This window comes from Chlamydotis macqueenii, chromosome 30 (genome assembly GCF_036417535.1).
Source record: "Chlamydotis macqueenii isolate bChlMac1 chromosome 30, bChlMac1.mat, whole genome shotgun sequence".
Classification (NCBI taxonomy): Eukaryota; Metazoa; Chordata; class Aves; order Otidiformes; family Otididae; genus Chlamydotis; species Chlamydotis macqueenii.
This window is the reverse complement of record NC_141585.1, coordinates 891,489-919,015: the sequence shown is the minus strand read 5'-3', so window position 1 is coordinate 919,015 and position 27,527 is coordinate 891,489. Positions and strand designations below refer to the sequence as shown.

The 27,527-nt window shown below is 52.3% G+C and overlaps 1 protein-coding gene across 11 annotated transcripts in view; it reads right to left on the bottom strand.

Moving 5' to 3' along the window:
• BRD4 (bromodomain containing 4) overlaps positions 1–27,527 on the bottom strand; it is a 70,556-nt gene that overhangs the window by 30,008 nt on the left and 13,021 nt on the right. For 6 of the 11 annotated variants that reach the window (XR_015261289.1, XM_086769072.1, XM_086769062.1 and 3 more), the window contains exons 2-6: positions 20,149–20,242; positions 9,764–9,880; positions 7,658–7,976; positions 5,094–5,231; positions 3,015–3,150 (exon numbers count right to left, since the gene is read on the bottom strand). Coding sequence is in view for 10 of the 11 variants with exons in the window: in XM_086769072.1 (XP_086625198.1) it covers positions 3,015–3,150; positions 5,094–5,231; positions 7,658–7,976; positions 9,764–9,783 (613 nt within the window). In the remaining variant the exon portion in view is untranslated. The remainder of the gene's footprint in view (positions 1–3,014; positions 3,151–5,093; positions 5,232–7,657; positions 7,977–9,763; positions 9,881–20,148; positions 20,243–27,527) is intronic. The other 5 variants (XM_086769066.1, XM_086769068.1, XM_086769067.1 and 2 more) reach the window with 2 other exon arrangements.

Sequence of the window (27,527 nt, the reverse complement as noted above, 5' to 3'; positions counted from 1 at the left end):
AAGAAGCTCTGCATCACTATGGCAGAGCTGACACGTTTCACCTCCCACCTTACGCAGGAGCTCGGAATTTCTACCAGAAACCCACGGGGTTTGCAGCGACGCCTTCCAGCCAGCACCACGCCCGGATTTTAGGAATTCCACCCCACAGCGGTCAGTACGCGCTGAATTTGGAGCAGGCTGTGATTTGACAGGAGGCGTCTCAGACCAGAGGACGATTCGGCGGAGCCGGGCAGTTCTTCAGGCCAAGAGCTCAGGTGGGACCTTACACGTTCTACACGCTGCAGGGAAATGGAGATTCGTGTTTTTAAGCACCTTCCTATGTCGTGTAGGGAAAAAGATCTTCCCTGTGGGCGGTTTCGTCGCTTCTCCTTCACAGAGATGCTGAGGAAGGTGATGGCCGAAAATTTTCTAACCAAGGAGTGCTTCTCCGGCAGCACATTCCTGGAACATCAGGGACAGCGGCTAAAAAACCCAAGACAACTCAAAAAAATCTCAGCGACAAGTAACCACGACTTGGTCACGTGCAGGAAAATCCATAAATTGGGTTTGGTGGCGCTTCCAAGATCGGCTTTCGCGAAGCCGAAAGGACTCAGCGACACAGAGAGGAGAACTGGAGTCATGCAAGGAAATCACGCGTGGACACAAGCCCTGTAACGGAGAGACACGGCCGGAAAAACCGGCCAAGGGAAGGGAGAGGAAAAGAACAGCAAAAGACTGAAAGCAGCGCGAGGTGTTTGGCTTTATGAACCTTCTCCTCCTTCTGCGGTGTTTGAGATGAATCCATGTCCTGAAAACAGCACGGAGGCCCTCTGCGCAGAGACGGTGACGGTCAGCAACACACCGGGAAACTCGGGGGATGTAGCGCATACCGCTGCTCTGGGTCTGCCCTCGCCGCCCGGGGACGCAGCAGCAGTTTCTCTCCCTGCAGCTCCCGAGGACGTTCAGCAGCAGCTGCCAAGCCGGGTTTTTCATCTATCACCCAGCCAACTGGTCCCCAGAGCCTCCGAAGGTCGGCTCTCCAGCTCCATGGGCGTCTCCTGCTGATTTTCCAGAAAACCCTGGAAAATAACCCGTGGGATCCCAGCACGAGCCGCGCGAGGCTGGGACACGAGGAGACGCGCGGATTCACAGCGCTGGGGAAGGCTGAGGGATGCTCGCGCAGTGCAAACGGTCCAGGAATCGGTGTTTTTGGTGACACAAGCTCGGTGAGGCTCCTGCACGTGACGTTCGCCTCGGTATCGCAGGCGTTCGGGTTAAAAGGATGAGAGCGAGACAAGAACAGGATGAGAGGGGTTGAAAATTAAGAAAATCGAAGCGGACGTGCGTTTGATGAGGTGCTGCTGAGAGCCCTCAGCCCTCTGAGGAACGATCCAACGGTGTCGGCAGCCGCCGTGGAGCCTGGGGAACGGTCGGTATCCAAAAAACGGAGCTAATGAAAGCCGAGGCGTGACGAGGGAATGAGAAGGCTCTTCTACCTCGGGCACACCCACGCGCAGTTCCGGTGTGCAGTTATCTATGCGAAACCGCAGAGGGTTCACAGAAAAGCTGTAAAGGAGGGTTAAAAGATTGGAAAAAATTCCTTATAGCGAAAGAATCCGATTATTACAGAGAACAGCGATTCAGGGCCTTGAGCATAACAAAATTATTTAAAGAGCAGACAGCGCTGCAGAGTCCAGATCAGAAACGTCTCGGGAAAATCCCAAACTCGGCAGCTCGTTCGCGCGCTCCTCCTCTAAAACGCCAGCAGAGACATCGTTTTACTCTCTATCAGATGTTTTTCAAAGAGGCAGCAAATAAACGAACGGGTGGTCGAACTGCGCTCTTGTATTACGCAGCAGAGAGAGGACAGGACGAAGTGAGAAAAATCAGGTCGTTTCTGATCCTGTAAATTACTGATCTGGGAGCAAAGCGCCAAAAAAAACGTCTGCATCATTAACAAAGTCTCAAGGTCAACAGACAGAAACGCAGAACGCCGCCGGACCGACTCGTAACCTTAAACAGGGCTCAAAATGCCGCGGCTCCAACTCTCCACGGAGCCTGAAGCGCGCAGGCGGGTTCAGCCCAGGAAAAGGGGAACGCACCAGCCTGGCTGCACGGAAGGAGGGGCGCAGCTGGGGTTTCGGCCGAGCACAGGTCAGCGCGTTCATCCCGGGAGCGGCTCCCACCACGCGCGGGGCCATGCGCCCTTTCCAAGGACGGTGAGCTCGTCAAGCGTCGTCATCCATCCCCAATCATCACCAAATTAATAAATGGGGTGTGGAAATCAGAACCTGGGGAAGTTACACAGAGGACAGCAGTGGGTTGGGACGCTGGAACTGTTTGCAGGCACTCTCTGCCCCAGGATTCCCCCGCGGGTCCGCAGCCGTCACGCTGTGATCCGTTCCTCTGCGGTCAGGGATGCTTTTCCAACATGATGCAGCTTTTTTACAGCACTGAGTCCATCCAGGAGGACGTGGAAACAGCTGTGAAACTGAAAGAGCTCTGATACGACAGAATTTGCGTGGCTTTTTACCAGCTGTACTTCACCCTCGAGGTATCGCAAGGGAAATCTCATCTGCGCTCCGACAGCAGAAATCCAACACTGCCACTCTCGCTCTCAGTCACCTTTGTGGAGAAGCTGGGAACGACGACGTTTCACCGGCGCTAGCACTGCTTGTGCCTCAGCAGTGCCTTATTTACCGCAAAATCTGTCCCCAACACCCCTCCTTCACCAAAAACAACGCCCAGAAGCCACGGATGAGGGACTTTTTGGACCTTACCTGCCTCTCACCGGAGAGTCTCACACAGACCGGCAAGAGCGTGAGGCAGCCGCCTTCCTTCCCACCCCATTTTCAGACGCCTACGCAATAAAGCGAGGCACCGATCGGCGACCATGACGATCCCGTGGGAGGCTGGCTGGGTTTAATGAACACCGCAATCAAACACCCCAATTTCTGCAGGGTGAAACCAGGTCCCCACGGGTCCCCACGCTGAGCGCGGCTTAACCGCCAACGCTGTACGAATAAGCGTCGTACCTGCTTCCTTCCTGGCGCGCCCTCGGCCTTTCGTCTGGGCTATAACGATTTCCGTTTCCTCCTGGGTCATTTCGGAGATTTTCTGCAGGAAAAGCTTTTCTAGAGCTTCTGCCATTAAGACTATGTCATCCCCTGGCTGGAGGAAAAGAGATACGGTCAGTGAGGCAAAGCACGTGTGGAAATTTGTGCCTTTATCTAACTATATATTTGTGCCTTTATGCATATATAAAATTCCCCTCTGGAAATATTTCAGATCCCCCTGACCTGGGGGGTCTCACAGAAGAGTTCTCCCATAGAGCATCAGGGTAGGGGATAAAGAGCTCGGCACGGGCTTGCAAGAAGACTTCCTCCCCCAAAAAAGAGGTTTTTGAGGAGGAAGCTGACTGTTCCGCGCCTTTCATTGTTGCTAAATCAGCACGGAAGGAGGGGACGGCGCTAAGAGGTCCTTACAGATCTGGAGAAGCCTTTCCTTGCAAAGCGCAAGGAAAACAGAAATGAGGAGAACCTAGAGGAGGAGATCTGCCAGGGACACCCTGCAGCAGAGAAGAGACGAGGGATGTGAAGGTCTGAAGTTGTTTTGTGGACACCAGTAAAGCCTGGCAAGGAGGGAAGGGCAGGCAGACCCAGAACAGGAATCGGACTGGTGTCTGGATTGACACGAAGACCGTAGAGCAACGCTGTCACCGTCACGACATGGTGACGGTAAGAGAAGGCAGCTCCGGCTTCGCCACCGCCACAAGGACAGTTAAAACCACGGTTAAAACCACGCCTGCCCATCGGACGGCGCGCACAAACCCGCCCGGCTGGTGGGTCGCCGCCTCCATGCGTTCCACGGAGATGTTTCTGGAGCTTCGACGATGTTCTGTCCTCCAGCCCGGAGGAGACCAGGGAAGATCGGGGAGGGCAGGGGGGACCAGGGGAAGGCACCGTGGTGGGAGAACGTGCCTGAAGACTCTAAGGCGTATATAATTTGAAGCCTTTAAGAGCCTACTCTTGTTCCGGTTGCGTTATCCTGGCTCAAACCAGAAAGGGCAACGGCCAAGGAGCTGGGTTTGAAGGACCAAAACTCCTAACGACCATTTATTTTGGAACCAACTAGAAAGGTCTTGTGCAATGTTTCTGAGAGGAGGAGGAAAAAAATGGTCAAAGCACACAACAGTGAAGCAACGGGGAGAGAAAAGGCTTGTGAGAAACGAAGAACAGAAAGCGGTGGAAAGGGTGGAGGTGGACGGGGAAGAAAAAGGCTGGAGGGAAGGCCGAGGCTCCGACCACGACTCGCTGACTTTGAGGATGGCGCTAAACCCTTCCTTTGTGTTTGCGGTCCTTTTGCTAATTAAGAAAATAATAAGCAAGCGTCTTGCGCTCTGTACAGCCAGGAGCCACCTCGGAGAACCTTTTCCAACTCTCCGAGTTCCACCGGCGCCCCAGGTTTGGGCTGACACCGGCCGCCGTCCCACCACCACCATTCGTGGCGACGGCCCGGGATGCTCCTCACCCCTCCGGACAGTCCTCCCCGCAGCCCGGGCTGCACCAGCGGTTATAAAATGGTTTCTGGGATGCTGCTCACTGTCTGGATGGGATATTCTACAGCGAGGTCGGGGTCAGGCACGATAAACTCAACGTGCTGCTCCATACATCCCTGGATTTTTCCCCTACCGGAGTTCAGTTTAAAACCAGCCGTAAGTCGGATTCTTATCGAAGCTAGAGGAAATATGAAGCACAGATCTACTTCTCAAGTGTTTGATTATCAAACATTCGTGGCTCTGCTCAAGTCAGACTCTGAGAAAATCTCAAACGTTTCCTTCCACAAAACAACAAAAAGAAGCAGCAATGTCTAGACTGACGGGATCTGCTAGCCATTTTTCCGGCGGGAAGGCTGCTAAGCCAGCCCCGTCTGCGTTTCGCTTCTCGGCAGCAGACAGACGCGCCTGAGCTCCCACCGGGTTCATCCCGGCTGTTTTCCTAACGGAGCTGATCTTGGGGACCTCTGGAACAAGCAACGCCTGCATTTCGGCGCCGCTCCGATGAGGACACGGAAGATTTCCCTCGGAAGAAGGCAGAGGGGGGAATTTCTCGTACCTTGTTGTAGATGTAGCAGTTTGTAAACATCGTGTTAAAGTCCTGGATACATTCTTGAGCGTTCCAGTAGTAGTTATTCTCCAAGCGTTTCTTTATTGTTCCCATATCCATCGGAGTTTTAATTATCTTATAATAATCCTGCAAAGGGCAAAGAGGGAGACGTCAGCCTGGGAATTAAACCATCAGCCAGGCGTGTCCGCGCCCAGCGTAACGCCCGGGATTCCGCCGTCCCGCCCCCGCAGCCAGCTGGCTGAGCCCCTCCAGGCGCGTTCACCTGCCAGGCTCTGGCCCCACGGGCCCTCAGCTGGGATTTGTAATTAAAAAAGGGCAAAGCTCTGGTGAAGTAATTTAACCCCCAGAGGCACCAACGTTTCCGGGTTTTTGGTTCGTAACGGCGTGAATAATTCCCAAAAACGTTACGGGAAACGAACGGCCCTTCACAGGTCACGCGCTGAACGCAGCAAAATCAGATTTGTCACAGCTCCTTCAGTGCACCCGGGCTAATACAGAGGACGGTGTTTCTGGTTTTAGGTCTAATATTTAGACAAAAAAAAAAAAGAAGAGAGGTGCTGGGAACGTCGCTGCTGTAGAACCAGCGCTCTCCAACGTGCGACGGGGAGATTGCTGCTGCCGCAAAGAAATGAAACAGCCCAACGCTCGGGCGACAGATCGCACACTGAGAGTCCTTAGATCTCGACGGCAAACCGGACACGGGAGCGGGCGTCCCGCCAAGATCCCGCTCTCAGGGGAGGGAGGGAACCACCCTCCGCTAGTGGGAGCTGGAAGGGCCCCCACCAGACGCGCGGCAGAGGAGATGCTGCTGTGATTTATTACAATAAACGATGTCTAAATCACGCTCCGATTTTTGCCGGCTCTAACTCCTGCTGCGCCGCTCCCTCCCCACCCGCAATGGGCCGGGCAGGACACCGCTGGGCAGCGGCGCAGGAGGAGGCTTCCGTGCCGCATCGTTTAGGTTGGAAAGGACCTTCAGGATCATCCCGTCCAACGGTTAACAGAGCCAACTCCACCACCAAACCACGGCCCTAACCGCCACGTCCGCGCCTCTTAGATCCCTCCAGGGACGGAGACCCCAGCGCCCCCCGGGGCAGCCGGTTCCAGCGCCTGACAGCTCTTCCGGAGAAGAAACTTCTCCTGATATCCGATCTAAACCTCCCCAGGCGCAACCTGAGGCCGTTTCCTCTCGTCCCCTCACCTGGGAGAAGAGCCCGACCCGCACCTTGCCCCACCCTTTCAGGCAGCTGCGGAGTGCCAAGGTCTCCCCTCAGCCTCAGCTTCTCCAGGCTGAACCATCCAGGATCCCTCAACCGCTCCTCTGAAGTTCTCCAGATCCTTCTGGTTTTCCAGGCCCTTCCCCAGCTGCGTCGCCCTTTCCTGCATGCGCTGCAGCACCTCGAGGTCGTTCTCGTAGCGAGAGGCCCCGCAGCTGAACCCAGTACGGGAGACGCGGCCTCACCAGGGGGACGACCGCTCCCCTCGTCCGGCTGGCCACGCTATTTCTGCCGTTGGCCTGTTTGGCCACCTGGCCACCCTGCCGGCTCACGCTCAGCTGGCTGCCGCCCAGCACCCCCAGGTCCTTTTCCGCCGGGCAGCCTTCCAGCCGCTCTGCCCCAACGCTGAGCGTGGCACCGAGGCTGCTGTGACCCAAGCACAGGACCCGGCCCTCGGCCTCGTCACACCTCGTACAATCGGCCGCGCTCCGTCGACACAGCCCGTCCGGATCCCTCCGCAGAACCTTCCTACGCTCAGGCAGATCAAGGCTCTCGCCCAGTCGCTCAATCCCCTCGATTTAATGCAAATTAACTCAAAACTGGCATCCCTTACGAAACAACCGGCACGTTACCGACAGCGCTGCAAGGCGTGAGCAGCGCAGCGCCCGTTTGAGCGCTGGGACGCTCCGTGAAAGGCTCCGAGTGTCTTAAACCCCCGAACAGGCCGAGCCGAGAAAGCAGCAGAGAGCAAGCCAGGGTTTAAGCCAGGCACGCGGAAAAGCGCGCTGGGCTTCAGGGAGCAGCGAGGCAGAGCCCAGTCGACAGATTATTTGCTTAATAATCTTTGATGCTAACTAATTTTCACTGCTTAATAAGTTTTGGTGCTCCACATTTTCTGGTGCTCAATACATTTTGGTGCTTAATTTTCAGTGATTAATAATTTATGGTGCTCAATCATTTCTAATTCTCAGTAATTTCTGGTTCTCAATAATTTCTGGTGCTTGCCTGGGGGACAGATGACTGCGAACTCCCTCTCCCCGACTCCTGAAACATTATTCCTACTTTCTTCTCCGCATCCCGGCAGAAAGAGGAGGGTGGTGAAGGCAAAGCAGTAGCAGAGCCACTGGAGGTTTCTCCTCACGTGCGTATCTTCTAGAAGATCACAGAATCATTTCGGTTGGAAAAGATCCTTAAGAGTCCAACCGCCAGACCATGGGGCCCAACCGCTAAAAACAGATTCTGTGATTTCAGAGAAGGGCGGACACGGACGCCAGACGCGAAGGGCCTCACTCCTTCCACCGACAACCATCGTCCGCTCTCTCCACCTTTACTTACAGGGAGGTTCAGCTTGACAGCGTCCACGGGCTGCTGGAAAGGCCACGCAAACTGGTGCTTCCACAGCGTCTTCAGCACCACCTTGAGCAGATACTGCAGCTGGTTGGTCTGTCGCTTGGGTTTGTTGGGGTTGGAGGTCTCCGGCGGCGGGGGATTAACGCCTACGGCGCTGCCTTGTTGGGGCTGAGCCTGTGACTGCGTCGTAGACATCTGGGTGGTTTCTAGTCCGTCCCCCATCACCGGCAAATTTCTCAGTCGCGTTCCAGGGCCGCTCTCCGCCGACATGCTATTGATCCCATTGCATTCCTCACCGGACACCCTGCAAAACAAGGAGAAGAGAGACGACGCCACTTCAACGCAGCTTTCAGTACAAGGCTCTGCTTAAAATTACATCAGCGGACCTCCGCCAGACTAGCTCGGGCAACTAGACCTTGCGCTCCGCTTGCTTAGTGACAGCGATGGGGTGTCCCAACACACGATGTCAGCATTCCGAGGTAAAAAAGGACATTTGCAGGCAATTTGCTGTCTCTTCCATGCACCGAGTGTTGGCGTTGCCACTCTGCTCCTTAGGGAGCCTGAGTTTTACCCCTGTTCCTGCCTAATCTGGTCAAGGAAGACTCCAATTTCTCCATAAAGAGCCCATGGTGCCGCTGAACGAGGCTCTAACGAGCAAAACGCTGCTCTCAGCAAGCACCAGCTTCAGCCGGAGGGTTGGGGTTGCCAACACCAGGGAAGTTAAGTTGGTGTTGGCCAACTTTAGCTCCAGCTGAAGGAGCGCAGGGTGACACACTGATCTCCCTTCAGCTTCTCAGCAGCCCCCCGCATCGCCACTGCAGGTCAGCTCACCCCAATTTCAGGCCAAAATCTGTCTTTTAGGTGAACGCTGAGCTTCTGCAGGATGCTCCAGCTGAAGCACGCAGCAGACAGACCCACACTGAACTCACTACCTGCTTACAGCAGGTAACTTGGGCAGATAATAACTTCAGCTAGTTAACTTAAGCAGATAATCTTTAGGTCGTTAATTGAGGTAGATAATCTAGGCAGGTAATAACTTTAGGTAGTCAATTTAACAGTGTAATTTCAGCAGATAGTCTCTAGGTAGATCATCTAGGTAGATCACGCAGGTAGACAACCTCTGGGTAGACAGTCTAGGCAGAAAACCTTTCGGTAGATGACCTTTAGGTAGATAATCTTTGGGTAGACAAAGTAGATAACCTAGGCAGATAATCCTAAAGTAGATAATTTAGATAGATAATCTAGGCAGATAATCTTTAGATAATTAATCAAAATATCATTCTGAAGACCAGAAACTCGGGGAAAAAGGCATTTCTGCTGAGCCTACGGACTTCTCCCACGGCTCTCCAGAGACCACACGCAGCCCGTCCGACGGGCTACAGCTGCGTGAAGGGGTCACCCCCGAGCCGGGACGGCCACCGCGAACCAGCGGCTTCCTCACCGCCACCACGCGGTGAATCCCCACGCTCGTGGGGCGCGTGCGACCTTCCTCGTGTGAAGACACCGTGTCGTGCATCCTTCATCTAATTTAAGCACGTGTAGCACGCATTAAGCTTAAGACACGCAGCTATTAATTACAGATGACCACTATGTATTGTGTGAGATGAATTAAGAGCCTCATTATGCACCAGTTTTGAGCGATACCCGGGGGAAAGCGAGGAAGAAAACCTTTCCCACCTCTCCACCCGCGGCGTTATCAAGTGCTTTCTCAGCTGGGGCAGAACCGATTTGGTGTTGCCAGCCCTGTGCATTAACCGGGGCAGAGCAGACCTCTGCACGTACACTCGGCCTGGCATCGCTACAGAAGCCCCGTGAAACCTCTCTACTCCCGGCTTTCACTTCGCTCCCGATTTCCCCCTGTTCACAGCGCAGCCCGCTCGCTCCCTGCCGGGGACGTTTAACTCAAACACGACGCGACTTGCAAGCAATTTGGATTTCCCTCTCTTGCAAAATTCCTCGCGTTTTGCTGCGGGGTGGTGCTGATTCCTCTAGGCTGGCATTAAAGGGAAGTTCTCGAGTCATAAAATATTCTTATCGAGCAGCGGCCAAGCACAAAGACGCCTCTTTACTCACTGCAAGCGGCTACGTTACCTTGTAGGATACATTGCCATAGAATTTTGCCCCGGAAGACGATGCAGAGTCAGAAGTTGCTTGGCTTGTCCATCTATCTTCCGCGGCTTCAGGCACAAATGCCTTTAGACAGCCTATCTGAGGAAACAAACACAGCCGTTAACCGGAGGCATGGACCCAGGGCACCCCAAATGAAGGCCACCTCCAGAAAATGCCCCATTTTTTTAACGTCCGTCAACAGCTCGGTGAAGGAAAGGAGCCTACGGGCACCTGCAAACACGAGACACCTACGGAAAAATGACGAGTTTAAGTTTTTCCCAGGCAGTTTTCCACTTTAGGGCAAGCTCCTTCCTGAAATTCATCATTCCAAGGGCTGCAGCCGTGCGATTTCCTTCTGCTCCCTCTCAACACAATAGCTTTCCCAGAGCCAGCCCTAAGAGGAAGGAGTTGGTTTTTTGTTGTTTCTTTTTTTTTTTCCTAAAGAGAAGGGAAAATATTTTGTCATTGGTTTAATTTCTTCCCTTTCCACTTCAAAGTGAAGCCTCCAACCACCGCTCCAGGCCGTTAAGTGTTTTATCAGACTGACCCTTTTATTTTCACTTATTTAACTTACCCACGTCTTTTTCACATCTCCTTGCTCCTTCAGAGGGATCCTACCACTCTCCTCCGGCGTTTTCACTCTAGTGACATTTTTTTAAGGGATGAGCAGGAAATGCACCGATTTACACCATCTTCCTGCTCTCTCTCCCCCAAGGAAAGGATGCTCTGACTCTCTCCCCTGGCCCGGCGCTTACGCTACAGCTCCTCTCTTACATTACTGCGCCACCTGCGTGGCAAAATATCAGAAAAAACCCCACAAAATGACAATTTTTAACAATTTCTCAACCCGACTTGACCTAAAGACGAGCATGGTCTCATCCCCGGCCTCATCGCTCGCCAGAAATACGGCTATCGCCGTGGCGCGCCCGCTCGGGACGCGCCCAGCGCTCCTGCTACGAAGCCGCCTCTTCTACTGCAGAAAAGGAAAAAGCAACAGCCAATTAGCGTAGGGAGAGGGGGGCCAGGGGGTTTAGTGAAATTGGGGTCGGTGCCTCCTCTGCTGCCGAAAATCAGCAGCACGATCGGAAAGAAGAGCCGGAGGACAGAGAAGGTGAAGCGGGATTTCACCGTACAGTATAATCTCTAAACCTGGTCGGCACCAGCGACCGCGCTGTAGATGCTGCGTTAGGGCTTTCTCCATTTACAACGGAAGTGCAACGTTCGGGTTTTCTTAATCTAATTAGTCTAGACTAGAAAGCCAATCTGTATTAGATGAGGTTAGAAGCCTAATCTGTAGTCTTGCTTGTGCTGCAGATGGTGTTACATCAGGCTTTTCTTAACCTACAGATAAGACGGCGTTAAATTCAGGTTTTCTTAATCTAATCTGTGCGCTAGATTAGAAACGTGCATTCTAGAGTAGAAATCTAATCTCTATTAGATTAGAAATCTAACCTGTGTTACAGATGGAGCTAGGGATTAAGAAAACGCTACATGCGTGTTTCCTTAATCTGCTCTGTATTACAGACTGGCAATCCCATCCCCACCAGATTAGAGATCTAATCTGTAAAACAGACTGTGCTCCGGGTGCTCAGGTTTTCCTACTCTAATCTAACACAGATTGATCTGCATTACGGACTGTGCCACAGACACCGCTACATTTGGGTTTTCCGAATTTCCCAGGATTAAGAAAACGCTAACGTAGCACCACCTGCATCTACATCTTAGGAAAACAATTAATAATAAAACAATTAACCTGTAGATTAAGAAAACCCAAACGCAGCACCGTCTCAAGGCGCGGTGCCCAGAAAGCCTTCGTGAACCTCACCGCTAAGAGGCAGGGGGACGCTCTCCACGCCGTACCTTCTCGTTCGGCCAAAAATACCACGCGTATTCACAGCAACGTGGGAAAATCAGGAAAAACGCTTGCTTAATTACCGGGATTAATATTTACACACTTCGTTAGGCAAAACCAGAGGCGAGACGTGGGAGGACAGACCTCGCTGGGACGGTGTCCGGCGTAGAGAGGCTCAAACTCACTGGGACCGTGCTCCCTGCGCTTGGCAGGATCCACGTGATTTTAATGCCGTCTGCCAAAAAAAAGCCCTGTTTTTTTATCTCCCTCGGGGAGGAAGCGGGAAGGGAAAGGGCTGTAATGCGGCGCAGGAGCCAGCAGAGGGAACTGCCAGGCCAGGAGGAGCCCAAAACCTGCAGAAGAACCTTGCCTTCCACCCTAAAGCCGAGGTGGGGGAGAAAAAAATGGAGAAATCGGCCTGGAAAATTCACCTCATTGTGGGATAAAGGGAACGCGGCTGCGAGTCTGCAGGAGGAGGCCGGCTCTAGAGGACACCAGAGACGGGGACCGGCCACACCAGTCAGGGGAAGTGCGAGGGAATAAATCTGACGGCTTTGCAGTCGGGCGCAGAAAGCAGAGAAACCTCTCACTCTCCGGAGGGAAAAAGGAAACGCTGCCAGCTGAAAAGCAGAAGAAATGAAAAATCGGGAATACCTGGCGGGCTGCGCAGCACCAGCCTCCAAAAAACATCCTAACGGGGGCAAAAAAGCTCTACCCGCGTGAAGAGGGTGGTATAAGCAAGAAAATGCTGCTTCTTGCTGTGGCAGCTGGATTATTTGAAGGTGGTTTAAACAGGCACGAACTGCAGTGAGGATTCGCTTCAGCAGGGATGGATCCAACGGACCGGGGGAACCTGAACACGACTCCACCACCCACCACGGGCAAGAAATCACCCTAACCGCTCCTCCTCTCTTGCCTCAGCCTAAATAAAAGGATTACAAAATTAATCTTAAAAAGAAAACCCTGAGAAATGAGCGTTATCGAGTAATAAAGTGATTTTGTAGGTTTCTTCTTTTTTAAAAGGAGTTACTTGGAAGTTATCTGCCCGTCCTGGACAGTCCCAGGAAGGCGAGCTGCTGTGGAAAACGGATTTGATTTTATTTTAAATCGGTCATTTTGAGTCGGTGACACTTAACTGAGGATGCTAAACCCAACAACGACTATTGCGCGGAGAACCAGACGCAGGTTACAGCGACGTCTGCAGCGCTGGATCCGCCTACAGCAACTTTACTTTAACTTCAAGAAAACAGAAATACTCAAACCCCACTTTTAGAAGAAATACGAGGTTCAGGATGCCCGAGCAGCGAAACGAAGCTGGTACGCTCCCGTCGGACCGCAGCACATGCAAGGAGAAGCCGGGGCGAGCGTGGATTATCGATCGAATTTAAACTTACACCCCGTTTCTGCTCCGACAACCGGATCGCATCACTGCTGCTCTGCTCTCCGTGCTAGCCAGGTGCGTATTTTTACTCCAAAACCAGAGCAGCTGGGTGGGTAAGAAGCAAAAGCAGCTTATAAAAATTTAGTAAAAAGAAGTGTCATGCCCGAGAAAGTACTAAAATGAAGGGACCTGCGTTTATTCGTGCTCCCGAGTGAGATGATCGGGAAGTTATCAGGAAGCAAAAAGCATCCACATCGCCCTCCGGTTTCGGGCTGAACGTCTCCCTCCTGTCCATCCCTTCTTTTTCACAGCCGTCCCCTGCGGTACTCGCGCCAAAGCGTCGATTCGCTCTGCCTGCGGCCTGAAACCAACTCTGCAACCCTTCGCAGCGTGCAAAAGCTGCATTTTAAAGCAAAAATAAAGCCAAGAGTTTCTTCTACGGGCGTGCAGGAGGAGGAAAGAGTTGGAATTTGGTTTGTAAAGGGAAAGCCAAGCCCTAGAATCCAAGACAGGGGTGGTTTCGCAGGAAAAGCACAGAGCTATGAAACATAAAACAGAGATTCCCAGACCAATTGCATCATTACGGGATCTCACCCCAGGATACATCGTCTACAAACAGCCTGGAAAAGGCAGCCAGGCTGGAAAATCCGGCGGCTGAAAAGAATAACCAGGAAATGTGTAGTGGCCAGCACTCCCTTTAATTCTGCCCCTGCTGAGCCAGGAGTCGGGGATCAACACGCGCAGCACCACCCGTGCCTTAAGCGCACGGAAGGGAAGGGAGAGAAGCGACGTTAACGGCTAACGGTGCATCAAATGCTTCCTAACCACCAAATTCTTAGCCCAAGGCTTAACCGACGATGCTTTAGCCTGTTTCAGTTGATGCCTCTGGTGAACGCTGCTGGGAAAACGCGGCGGCTTCGCCCCAAGCCCAGACAGCGACGCTCAGCTGACGTCGTTCAGACCAAGCCCAGAGCCCTTCCTGGTGTCCAGCCCAGCACGTGCTGCTCCCTGCGGGAATAACTTTCCAACAAATCGACCTCGCCACTTCGAAATTTAATCTGAACAACCCCAACAAGTGGTTTGCTGCCAGCACCCGCGTTGTAACGCTTTTTTTTTGTGTATATACAGCGCGATGAATATGGGAGAGGACTGAAGAGATTAGCTCCTCGAGACCTGCTTGGTATCGGTTTAAAACGACGTTTAAATCCCAGCTCAAAGAGTTTCTCTCTTTCATGCAGCCCCCACCACCCTCGATTTTCACCTCAAAAGCTGCAGCCTGAGCCAGAAAACCCATGGGAGGGGAAATTCCCACCCCAAATTCCTGCTGGGTGGACAAAACAAACTCGCCCCGGCCCCAAAACTCAGCCGCTCAAGGACAACGCGTGTTGTGGTTTGGTTTGGTGAGGGGGGCCCAAGGGGGCAGCTTCTGTCGGAAGCTGCTGGAAGTGTACAAAAAAGAAAGAGAAATCCCGTCTCAGTCTCTTCCTTCGCAGGTGAGAAATAGGTGCTGCTGTTTAAAAATCAATTAATAAATACGGAAACTTCGCCCTTGCCTTAAACTCTGCCTTTTTTTCCTCCCTGCCTCCTTCCACTTTGCTCTCCAAACCGCTCCATCCCTCCTTCCCCTTGCAATTTCAGAGCTATATCTTCTTGAAATTGTTTTATGAAACCCCAAAGGACAGAGAATGTTTAAAAACTCAAATCTCTCAACTATCACGCGATTCGAAGGCTGAGCTGCCGGGCACCTACCATAAATCCTCCCCTGCACGGCGCGGGACGCGGTGCCCCCGCAGACCTTGGCGCTATCGCCTTTCAGCGGCGATTTCTGCACAAAACAGGACGTGTCACCCCGGGAAATCCAAGGTCGAGGGCTCGAGCTGCTCTGTCACGCCACCCCCTTTTCAGCAGGCTCCTGCCCAAACTCCCTCGGAGCAGTCGTGCGATGCTCAGCTTCGTACTTTTTTTCTTTATCCCTACCTGACCTGCCGGTGCCGTTTCCAGTGCAGGAATTATTCTGCTGCCAGTTCATTTATTCACATCTAGAGGAAGAGAATCCGCAACCCTCACCCCACAGTGTCGCTTCCCACCTCCGAGCTCTACGCATTTCCATTTCCACTTTATTGCCCGCAGAAACGGGACAGGGAAATCCTCCCTTCACCGCTCGCGGTGGGTATTTGGGAACCTGTCCTGACCCTTCATGTTTCGACCGCACCTCGGCTCTGAAGAAGAACCCACTCATCGTTAATTAGCATTCACCATTTTAACGACGCGCTCTGCGTCGGCAGGGAAGCGCGGTGGGGATTTACTTCGCCACCTGCCCGATTTCAGTGCTCGTGCCACCGTTCAGATGGCATCGTCCAGATCCGTTCTGACTCCGGCGCTGCCAGCGTCCCGAAATGCTCGCTCCCGCGCCGAGGGGCGACGCTGGCCTCCGCAGCTACCTGCGCCTGTCCCCGTGGATGTTATCCCGGCGCTTCCCCGCTCCTTCTTGTGCCCCATGGGATGCGTTCGGGGAAGAGTTTTGGAGTCAGATGTTGAATTCTGTGACCGCTTCGGTCCCCTCTGCCCTGAACGCAGCAGGCTTCCACGCCAGAAGGGATTTATCTGCTCCCGTGCCCTAAGCCCCGGGGCTTTGCTCGGCTTTTTGGGATGTCTATGCCGCTCGGACAGCAGGAAATATCTTCATTTAAGTTTCTTTCATGGTCCCCAGTATTTTGGGGTGACGCAGCTATTTCTAGGCTCATTTTTCCACTGAAAAAGATAACATTGAAGTGAAATCTGAGCAGTTTCACACCAAATTTGAGAGTTTAAACAGCCACAGGCCCACGGGGTGTGCACTGAACCCCCTCCTGGGTAAGAGCGAACAAGTCCCTGCCACGAAAACCTACAAGCAGCAACAGCAACAAAGCTTCAAGCGGCTCGTGTTCAGTTCAGCCTCCCCGTCTGAAGGCGGTTTCTGAGGCACAGCGAAGCCTCGGTGAATGTTTCACCAGCTTCCTCCCCCGGCTCAGCACAGTCACGTATCTCACTTTACAACTCAGACAGATCCTCTTCGCACCCACGTGCCGCTTTCTAAGACAACTGCGGGCAAAATCTATTTCTGCTGAGAAACGAATGACACAGAATCAAAAAAAATCACTTGTGAAGGGTGATTTATACCAGGACTCTTCACTATCAAACGTTAAGCTAGACTTCAGGGATGAAGCAACACTGCCTTAACCCTGAACTGGCCCAGGGGGATCAGCGGAGACTGATCAGCTCCTCCATCCACGACCTAGAGGGGAATTCCAGGTCCCACCACCACTCCACGACACCGTCCACGTCCATCGTGGCAAGGAGCCACGTTGGAGAAGTTTGAGAATCGTCTCCCACGGCTGGGATGCCACGCTGGAGCAGAGGAAGAGCACGAAGAGGAAGGAGCAGCAGAGACAAGGTGCTATGAACATTCCCCGTCCCCCTGTGCTGCTCAGGGGGAGGAGGTGGAGAAACTGGGAGTAAAGCTGAGGCCAGGAATAAGGGAGGGGTGGAAAAAAGGAGGTTTGAGATTTGGTTTGATTTCTCGTTATCCTTCTCCAACCTCTGATTGGCAATAAATTAATTTGCTCTGTTTTGCCCATGACTAATTGCCAAGTGATCTCCCCCTCCTTAACTCGACCCATGCGCCTTCCGTTGTATTTTTCCTCCCCTCTGTCCCGTTGAGAAGTAGGAGTGACGGAGCAGCTGGGTGGGCACCAGCGGCCAAGCTGAGGTCAACCCACCCCAGCCCTAAAGTGGCCCCATCCGGTGGGATCCACAGAGATGTCCCCTGCACCACCGAGCGCCAGGTCCTCTGTCCAACGGCCCAAGATCTGGAGGTGTGAACTTAAGGTCCCGCACCACCGTACGACGCTGTCCAAGCTTGGCACCACATCCCGTGTCGGGTTTGTTCCGTGCTGGGGGGCTGCGGTGGCAGCGTCTGTAGGAAACTGCTGGAAGTCGCTCCCCTTTGCCCGGGGGACTCAGCCGCTGGCCAAGGCCGAGCCGATTGGTAGCAGAATGTCCCGTGATAACATCTCTCCAATAACGGATTTAAGAAGGGGAAAACAGGAAAAAAAAGTAGAAGAGAAGATGTGAAGGAGCTGAGCGAGGGCAGAGGTGCAGAGGGGGAGGCGCAGGACTCGTGGGCCTTGGCCCCTCACCCCCTGGCCTCCCGCCGGGCGGGGACTGGGCACAGCTCGGCCCGGCCTGGCTGCAGGAAGCGGAGAGGAGAGGAGAAGTGGAGAGACCCTGAGAGGCGTCTGCCAGCCTGCTGTGAAGGATTTCTGTGAGAGGAACGGCTGCAGACGCCGAGGGCAGTGCAGAAGGAGGGGGAGCAGTAATGCGGCTCCTGGGCAGAATTCCCCTGCAGCCCGTGGTGGAGCAGGTTGTCCCCCCGCAGCCCGGGGGGGCCCAGGGAGGAGCAGAGATCCCCCCTGCAGCCCGGGGGGGCCCAGGGAGGAGCAGAGATCCCCCCCGCAGCCCGGGGGGGCCCAGGGAGGAGCAGAGATCCCCCCTGCAGCCCGGGGGGGCCCAGGGAGGAGCAGAGATCCCCCCGCAGCCCGGGGGGGCCCAGGGAGGAGCAGAGATCCCCCCGCAGCCCGGGGGGGGCCCAGGGAGGAGCAGAGATCCCCCCGCAGCCCGGGGGAGGCCCAGGGAGGAGCAGAGATCCCCCCGCAGCCCATGGTGAGGCCGGCTGTGCCCCTGCAGCCCGGGGGGGCCCCATGGAGGAGCAGAGATCCCCCCGCAGCCCATGGAGGACCCCACGCCAGAGCAGGTGGAGGCCTGAAGGAGGCTGTGGCCCGTGGAGGGCCCGCTGGGACAGCTGTTCTAGAGGGACTGCACCCCGTGGAAGAGATGACCCACGCCGGAGCAGTTTCACGGAGGACTGTGGTGTAGGGGAGGGACCCCACGCTGGAGCAGGGGAGGAATGCAAGGAGTTCTTCCCTCGACGACGAAGCAGCAGCGTAAAACAACGCGTGATGAACTGACCCCCCATTCCCTCTTCCCCCCGTGCCGCTCGGGGGGGCGGGGAAGGAGGCAGAGATAATAGAATATAACGTTAGGCCCAGGAAGAGGGAGGGGTTGGGAGAAGCTATTTTGTTCTCTGTCTCATTCTCCTGCTTTGTTTTTAGCAATAAGTGAATAGTTTTCCCCGAGCCTGTTTTGCCCTAACGGCAACTTCAGTGGTCTCTCCGCGTCCTTGTCTCAAGCCTTGAGCCCTTCTGTTGTGCTCTCTTCCCCCTGTTCCCTTGGAGGGCGGAGGCAGCGAGCCAGAGCCTGCGTGGGGCGGAACGTCCCCAGCTGCCGGCACATCCCACGCTGCCCGCGGCTCCTGCTACGGCAGAGGGACGGTGCCAGGGGACATGGATTTGCGCGCTGGCACATCTCACCGTAGCTGCCCCATGAGTGAAGTCCAAACTCGTCGGCTGCCAGGTATCTTCGCAGCGAAGACAAGTCTGGGCCTTTCCCCAAGTACCCGCTCCAAGACAGCGGCACCCAGCGTCGCTATCCCCAGCTCAACCCCACCAGAGCACCTGGCGCACTGGGGCGGATGGAGAAGACAGCAGGGCCTGGCTGTAGGTGACCACACAACTCCGAAAAGTTGCTGAAGAGAACTTTATTTATTCTAAGTCAGAAAAAATTACTTGTTTTTTTACCCATTCTGCCATTGTTTTCAACTGCAGTGCCAGACTTACGCATCCCGCGGGTACAACCCCAGTGCGAGGCGGCTTCCAGCCCTGCAGTCTGCCAACAGAGGAGATGTGATGCCCATGCTCTACCCCAGCCCAATGCCTGCAAGAGCTGCTCTCTTCCTGGAAAGATGAATTTGGTTTTTTCCCCCCCATTTTTACTTCTTGCTGTCCACTAACAAAGTCCTTCCGAGGTCCAGGCATTCCTACAGCAGCTGGATATTTAACACACAGCCTTCGGAAAACCGACTGCTCCTTGTGCCCGGGCTGTCTGTAACCGTTCGCACCACGGAGATGACGACTGGAGATAATCCATCTCCTGTCTTGCCAAAATACTGCAGTGTCACAAAGCCAACTGTTGTGGGTTTGTTAGTGAGGGGGGGCTAAGGTGGCAGCTTCTGTCGGAAACTGCTAGAAGTCGCTCCCCTTTGTTCAGTGGACTCGGCCGGGCCTAGGGCGGACCCGCTGCTGGCCAAGGCCGAGCCGATTGGTAGCAGAATGTCCCATGATAATGCCTCTGTGATAACGGATTTAAGAATGGGAAAACAGAAAAAAAAAAAAAGAGAGAAGAGATGTGAAGAAGCTGAGCGGGGGCAGAGGCACAGAGGGGGAGGCGCAGGCCTCGTTGGCCTTGCGGCCCTCACCCTCTGGCCTGTCGCCGGGCAGCCGACTCGGCCTGGCCCGGCTGCAAGAAGTGGAGAGAGGAGATGAGCTGGATCATCCAGCTGAACTATGACACCAGCCAAGCACCTCTAAAGCTGAAGCCACGGAAAAACAACACTTGTGTATTTGAGGCAGTTCTCCCTATTTATTCCCAAGCCTTTTAGGGCAAACTACCAGAAACAAACACGCTTAGAAGAGCTTATGGGAGATACAGCTGTACGTACACGAGAAAGGGAGCAAAAAACCCGTGTCTGATACTTTTTAAATACCAAATACACCAAGATACAGAAAACTCAATTATTTCACGTGTGCAAAGCTTCTCCCTGACTTTGCACGCTCACCTCGGCTCTCTGCTCTGTCTCTCATTTCCCCTGCCGGAATCGGCTCCTGTGGTAAAGCGGGATTTAAATTCAGCACCAAATGAAGCGCCAGGACAGTCAAGTCTGAGCCAAGCCTTAACGAAGCTGCAGGTCCATATAAGCCGGTCTCTACTCACTCACACCAGCAAACACCTATCGGCGAATCCGGCAAATCCAGGGACGCGTTCGCTGCAGCTTGGACGGGGTTTACTCAAGCTAAAGCACTCGAAGGCAACGAGCGCAGCTCATCCCCGGTTCTAAGTAATTCCTGCAGCTCTGCTTTACATCACCTTCCCTCTGGTGACACGCCCAAAAGAGACGTTCCTGCCCCAAAGGGCTGGAAATAAGCCGTACCCCGTAGATCATGCACTTACGGGCACAGGAGTGAAAACCAGGATAACTACCTGAAATCCGAGTTGGCCCTTCGAGGTGTTCGGTTCTCCTTCACCAGCTGAACCCTCTGACCTTCATTTTCGAAGCTACTATTGAAAAAAAGATCTGGAAGGAAAAGAAACGCACATTAATTCAGATTCACGGCCAAAGAACATTGCTAACTTTTATATTTTGCCTTTTTGTTCTCCAGATTTGTGGGTAAAGACATGCGAGTCAGAAACCGTTCACGGTGAAAAGCACTGCACGGCAGATGCGGACACGTGAAGGAATCCAAGACAACGGTCCAGATTGTTGCAGTTCAAATAAACCGAGAAAAGCGATTTAAATTTGAGCTGGCCAGCCCAACACACCTCTCACACCTCCAGCGAGCACAGGTCCGTTCCCTCGTGTTAAGCTTTCCCCAGACAAGACAAAATAACCAGCAGATTACTCAAAAAGCTCTTTCCAGCCCAGAAAGTCCTTTAAGGTTCCAAGACCTGGGTTTAACCCAGTGCCTGGGACTGCTGCCCAGCTTCAGGCATCTCAAAGCCCAGCTTAGCAGCTCACAAGAGGTCTTGAACCCATCCACAGCCCGAAGAGAAGAACAGCAACCGCTCATGCTCTGCTTTTCACAGAAATTCCCTAAAAATCCATGACACTTAAGCTCCCAAAGGAAGATGACGACCGCAAACAATGCCTTTTTAACACCGTTTGCACACATGAAACACCCACCACGCCTGCAGAGCCAGCTCATCTTGTATCGGAGTCAATAAATTAATTAAAAAAATCTTTAATTCACTTTCAGGGGCAGCACAGACCACACAGGATATGAGAGATGTGATGCTTTTTCCCCTCAATAAAAAGAATCCAGCAGGCACCAACGCACACAAAACTTGAGAGGCCAAAGAAGGACTGGCTTTACAGCTCTGACTCACTTTAAGCTTTGCCTTAGCAAGCGGGCGTGGAAAACTTAGCTAAAGCAAAGCAAGGCTCACCTGCGCCCGGGGCGAGAAAGAGAGAAGGCTGAAAGGGATGTCTGGAGGCCTGCTCACAGCAGGACTGACTTCAGAAGCTCAAGCAAGTTCCTCAGGGCTTTGTCACACCACAGCAGTCACCAGCAGGTTTTAATTGACATTTTAGTGCTGGTTTTACAGAGGTGAAGCCTATCTTCCAAGTGCTGTGCTCCCGGCTCGCTGCCGGTTTGGCTTCCGAGCGAAGCATTGCGTGCTTCTGCCGCCCTATGTTCCCTGATCCAGCTCGTGGTTCCCTTCTGGCCACTTCTGACTTTTATGATTACAAACCTCAAACTTCCCTAATTCTGGTACGAAGTGCTGTTTCACAAGTGTTTCCACTGACAGCCCTGCTCCACGGACACCACAAATTACAATTATATCGCTGATCACGCTTACCTGACAACACAAAATGGATTTAATTTCAAATACAGGTTGTTTTTCTCTTGCAAATACTGCGGTTTTTTTTCCCCAGCTAGTGACAGTCACAGCCTCAAAGAGATGCAGAAGGGACTTGTTTTCATCTCTAGTTCCCAATAATCAAACTCGGAAGCTCGGAGGAAGAGGCCATTTGCTTAAAACACGTTTGAAAGAACACAGTTTACCTTCTGCATGTTCAGTGGCACTTTATTCCCCCCTCACCCCCGGCCTAAAAGGAATAACTCCGAAGAGCGAGTTCCTTCAACAGAATTCACCAGTTTCCTACAAAAAACACTCCCACAAAGTATTGAAATAAATATTTTCAGCCTTCTAAAAATCAACACGATTTGATCACTGTGGCACCAGTAATTTAAGTCAGAGCTTGATGAAACAACTCTGATTTCTCCAGCACCCTCTGCAGGGCTCCACCAGATAAGACCTCCAAGAACAGCACGCGCTTACGGGAGAAACCGCCAGATCGCCTAGCAAGGTTTGCAACCACAAAACCAAGCTGAAAGTGGGGGAGTTAAAAGGTTCGTGTTACCCTTCTTTGCTGGTTCTTCCCCCATCAGGACAAACGTGAACGAGCAGGTGCCACTGACAGGCTGGCAAGCACGTTCACTTGGGGGAAAAGTGTTTCAGTCCCGAGTAACGCGAGTCAGGACTTGAGGAATACCCGTGCAAGGGATGTCACAACAAAACCCAGGAATAGCCAAAATAAAGATTTTTGCCCTAAAGAAAGGGAAAACCAAGAAAGAGACGACCACAATTCACACAGTACCTGAATATAGTTGCATTAGCTCAGAAAGGCTGGCATTTGTAATGTAATCGCTGTTAAATTACAGTTTTCCTACAAATCCACTTTTTTGGGCAGATCCCAGCATTTTAACACCAAAATAGCGAAATCCAGAGTATCACACAAAACCTCTGGTCACCTGCTCTTCAGAAAGAGGCATTTGGGTATTTAAAAAACCCCAAACTCGCCGTTTTTACGTTTGCTAAAGGAGAACACGCGCCCTGCAGCATCCCAGGATTTCAGGGGAGGGTTTCTCTCCCAGGTAACCCAACCGCACGGCGCAGGTCTCCGACTCCTGCACGAGCGAAGACGAGCGCTGTGTGCCAAACGCGTTGCGGTGCCCTCGCACAGCAGAAAAATCCTGTTGTCCCTAACCACCCCCAGGATCAACCAACACAGCAGATCTCATACTCGGAGCGTGCACACAAGAACACGACGAACCTTGCTCCTCAGAGCGCCACAGCTCTACTACACAAAATTCTTTTACTGTTTCAAGCATTCTTACACTTTCCACTGAAACGCACCCCTCAGCCCCTCCTAACCCCCCCAAGTTTTCCAGCAGGACTCTTGCTAACGAGGAACACGCTAATATTGGCCCTAGAAATCCTGTAAGTGTTTCTCCTCACCTCCTATTTTAAGCCAATTTCATCGCTGTAGTCCATGGAGGTCCCATCTACTTTCCCTGAATGAGGAAAAACGTCCGGGAGAAGGCGAGACGGCACTCACCCAGCAGAGAGAGCTTCAAGCTCTCGTAGGAAAGCAGAAAGCCTTCTGCGGATACGCCAAGGGGATGAATACGATCGCAAACCAGCAGATTTCGGTATCGCCCGGGCTCACTGCTCTCTCAGCTTTGGATCTGCAGAGCAGGGAAGGTCTAGGGCCTCTCCCACCGACACCTCCACCTCAGAAGATTCCCCATTTCAAGCTGTCCACACTCCTTCTTCTCTCCTGGAGTGTCCCGAGCTCCTCACCGTGCTACCAGGAAGGCTTTAAGAGAAGCCTCAGAGTAAAAGACCCTCAAAAAGACGCTGTCTACCAGTTACTGTGTCACATCCAGCCCGGAGAACGTTCTTTGAGTCTCTGCTCCATTTAAGCAGCCAAACGATCATCAGTGAGAGGAGGTCACCACAAAGAGATATCCCAGGCTTCAACATCTCACCTCGGTGGGACAGATCAGCCCCAGCTTGAGGCGCAAGGCCACTCAACTCCACGCCTGCCAAGAAAAAAAAAAACAAAAACACACCACGATGCAGAGAGCAGATATCTTGCCAGAAAACATTTATTTTGTCTGGGGAATCTTATCTCCACGAAGGCCGGCTGAGCAAACGAAGGCTGCGCGCCGTGGGGTTCATCTAGCTCCAGGACAAAAAGACAATTCAGTTGAAAACAGTCACAAGACTCAGTATTCTCCACGTGCTGCAGCTGGATTTTGCTCACTCCAAGCCACCGCTAACACACAAGCAATGCTCTACCTCCAGGATCCACTGCTAGGATTTCAAAATCCAAATAAATTATCATGAAAACCTCAGCTTCCCAGTAAATTAGGTGGGAAAAACCCACCCAAAAGGGAGAACACCCAGCATACGCGTTCAAGAAAATCCGCATCTCACTTTGCCATCAACAGCACAAAACAAATTCCAAGGTTGTGCTGGGTCCAAGTCTTTGCACCAGTACAGAAAACCGCTCCAGGAAGCCCCACGTAGTCCAGCGGCCACTAATTTCTTCTGGCAACCGCCCTCCGATTTTTTTACGATCCGCAGCAGCCCACGCAGCTCTGTCGTAACGCAGTGGAAAGTCAGATTTCAGTTCCGTATATACACACAGAATTCCACACGTTCTCCCAACGCACAGCCACACGCTTCATCTTCTGAGGCTCGGTGCTGGCATCGAGGCATCTCAGCCCAACCGAGCACGGCGACCGAGCGACCCTTGATCCAAGAGCCCTTCCCAACACCGCAAACAAAGGAAAGGAAAATATTGAACTGGATCCAGGAACTGAATTTGAAAGCTTGAATACGAGACGCTTGCTCGTAGAGCCACTGCTTAACTCATCCCGGATAGTGACTGAATGAGAAGAGTTGACTTCAGAGAAAATAAAACCCAATTTTGCTCAATAAACCACTTTTTGCTCCTTTTTTTTTTTTACTCCGTGACCAGGCTGTTCTGTACCAAAACCAGCCACCAGACCAATAAAGATACCAGCGTGTGCCATCCGCGGCACAACGTGAAAGCAGCCTTATCTCTCCGTTTGCTTTCACAGACCCCATAAACACCAAACGGAGAAGCCTTGCAGAAGGAAATGGGGAGGCTTTAATTGAAACCCGCGCTGTCGCAGTCCAGGACGGCCGCTCTCACGCCGTTTTGTGGTTCAGAGAAATCCAACCCAACCACTTTTGGTGCCTCATTCACCTGGATATCGAGATTTCCACACCAGCATCCAAGCCAACGGCGGCTGCAGAGCCAGCCACGACCCCAGGAGCGTTATGTCGATGATCCAAAGTCCGAGTCCGTACGTTGGATACTGCATACCAAGGGCTGTGCGAGCAGCCTTGGCTGAAGATGAAGATAAGGCTTTTCCTAGGAAGAGTCAGCAAAACAGCAGATAATAAAACAAAACAGGGAGTTAGCAGTGTTTTGGACACTGGGCAAGGTTTTCCTCCTCCTTATTCTAATCTCAAGACTCCTCCTGTGTTCACAGGGCTTTGTCAGACACCAGCACTAAACATTTTTTAAGCATTTAAATAAATCTGTGCGTGGATGAAGCCTCAACAGGAGTGAAGCTGCACCAAATTCTGGCTGTAATTTCTGTTCTATAATACCCAGACCTGTGTAATATCGAAAAAACCAGTTGCTCTCAAGGCAACACTCCAGTGCCAGCCCCAAATACCATGTAGTCTTTTTATTTGAGGGTAAAACCTGCAATTTTCTACAGCAGGAGAATCAAACACCACCTCTGCAAGAGTTGCTCCGATTTGACAGCAAGATAATAAATATAAAAATCAGCTGTTTTAACAAAACCAGCAGAAAATGAGGACAAACGTGACCACGTTGTTTGCTCGTCAAACTGGTTCGCTTCTCTGAGCGGAGGATTTCTGATATTTAAGGGAGGGGAGGACACAGATGAGCGATAACCCAAAGCCAGAGTCAGAGGTGAAGTTAAAACTCTTAAATCCAGATTCTACTAAAAAAAAAAAACCCAAAACAAAAAAACCATCAATTTTTTGGTCACACAGGCAGCGTAATAGGTCATTGAAGATGAAATAACAGCTACTTCAGTCCATGTCATGTAAAATACAGATCTCCAGTATGCCACACAAGACAAATCCAACACATGAAGCCAAGAATTCCACTGAAAATAACACCGCCTTATCCCATAAAATACAATTTTAGGAAGTACTTCACTTAAATTTCTCCTGCTTTTAGTACTCCGTGATTTCCTCTATAAATTCCCATTTCAATCTGCCCCAGTATCACTTCCCCCACTTTTCTAGTCTGTTATATACAGAGACTTGAAGTTTTTGCAAAAAGGAGAGACTAAATTTCTCATTCTTCAGACAAACAGAGCAAACTTCACCCCATCCCATCCAGCAGAAGCATAATTTAAAATTAATAACATGGATTTAATAGCGAGTAAACTGCTTAAACGTGCTAGGCACGCGATCTATTTCAGGCCACCGACCAGCTTACACGCTGCAAGCACATATTAGCGCTCCACAGCCCGGAAGGTTTTCCATCGAGACCAATTCAGCCTCAAACCCTTCAATTAGCAGCTGGAGAAGTGGAGTTATCCAGCTACAGAGATCAGCAGACTCAAAGCCCCCAGAAGCCACCGGGACGGAAGAAAGGTGCGGGGTGTTTTCTGGCCAGGAGCTGCAGGTTGATGAGAATTTAGCAGTTTGTATCAGAGAAGGGTTTGTGTCCCCGAAATTGTCCTCCCTCAACACAAATCAGACCCCATCTCCCTCCAAGTGCCCTCATTCTTGGATTTGTTTTAATATCGCTGCTACTAAAGAGCTCAAAAACTAGCACAAGTTTATCTAAGATCAGCTCAAGGCCCCAAGCAATCGGTGCCAGATCTTCAAAACACACGAGCCTCGACCACAAAGTGGAAGTCATGAGTCTATCTGAAAAAATTTCTGATGAACCAGCAGACAAAGCAATTTAAAAGCAAAGCCAACGCGTCTTAAACATTGAGCCTCAGTCTCCGCGGAGCAGCTCAGGGCACCGGGAGTCCCCCACGTCTTTGTATTTTAGGGCACTTAAGCCAACGGCGCCCGACCTTCAACCCAGAACTCAGCCACAGGGTCCTCCAAAGCCGTCTGAAAGCCACCCGACCCCCGCGCATTCCCAAAATGGAGATCGCACCCCGTGTGCAGTCACGCTGCGCTGCAGAAACATGCTCTGGACCTACAGTCCCAGAGCCTGAAACAACCCAACTCTTCTCTTTCAAGGACTAAGAAGCTAAAACAAAGCCGCAGAAGGAAAACCAGATGCAAATACTCAAAAGTATTGTGTCAAAAACGCAGAGAGGCGGTTTCATATTCAAATTTCTGTCTGGTCAGGAGACTCGGAGTCTAAGCGACCCCAGGAATTAGCCGTTTCCTTTCTCTTAATTGCAGAGACAGCCTTGAAAAACGTGAAAAATCACAAGTTCAGAAAGTATGCACAGCTGCTAGTTTTGTTATTAGAACAAAGTCTGATACGGAGCCGTTAGAAAAGCGGGACTTTCTCCTCCTCCCCCCAGCGTGCTCCCTCACGATGAGAAGCTATCTTTAGCGCGAGGCTGCAGCCAGAAAAGCCAATTTTCTTTCACTCCATTAATTGATAATTTGGTACCGACGATTCTCGACAGGGTTGAACGTATGAAGCCACCCTGTTTTACAAACCCCGTAAAAATTAATTCAAGAGTTCAAAGCCAGAGCAACCAACACCAACCTCAGTGTTTATCCAGAGGGGACGACATTTCGTGCAGCAAGAGGCTGCGGTGCTGGCAGCGTGACTAACGCCCCGACAAGTCGGGCGACGTAACATGGAGAGCACGTTTCTACTCCCACTTGAAATGGGAGCGAGCGACTCGGCAGAGAAGAAAACCCAGTGATCCAGTGCGGGGTCAGCGTGCCCCAAGCAAGAGCGCGCTGTTAGAGGAGAGCTGGGGCTGCAAGCTCCTCGCAAATTAACCTGGGAT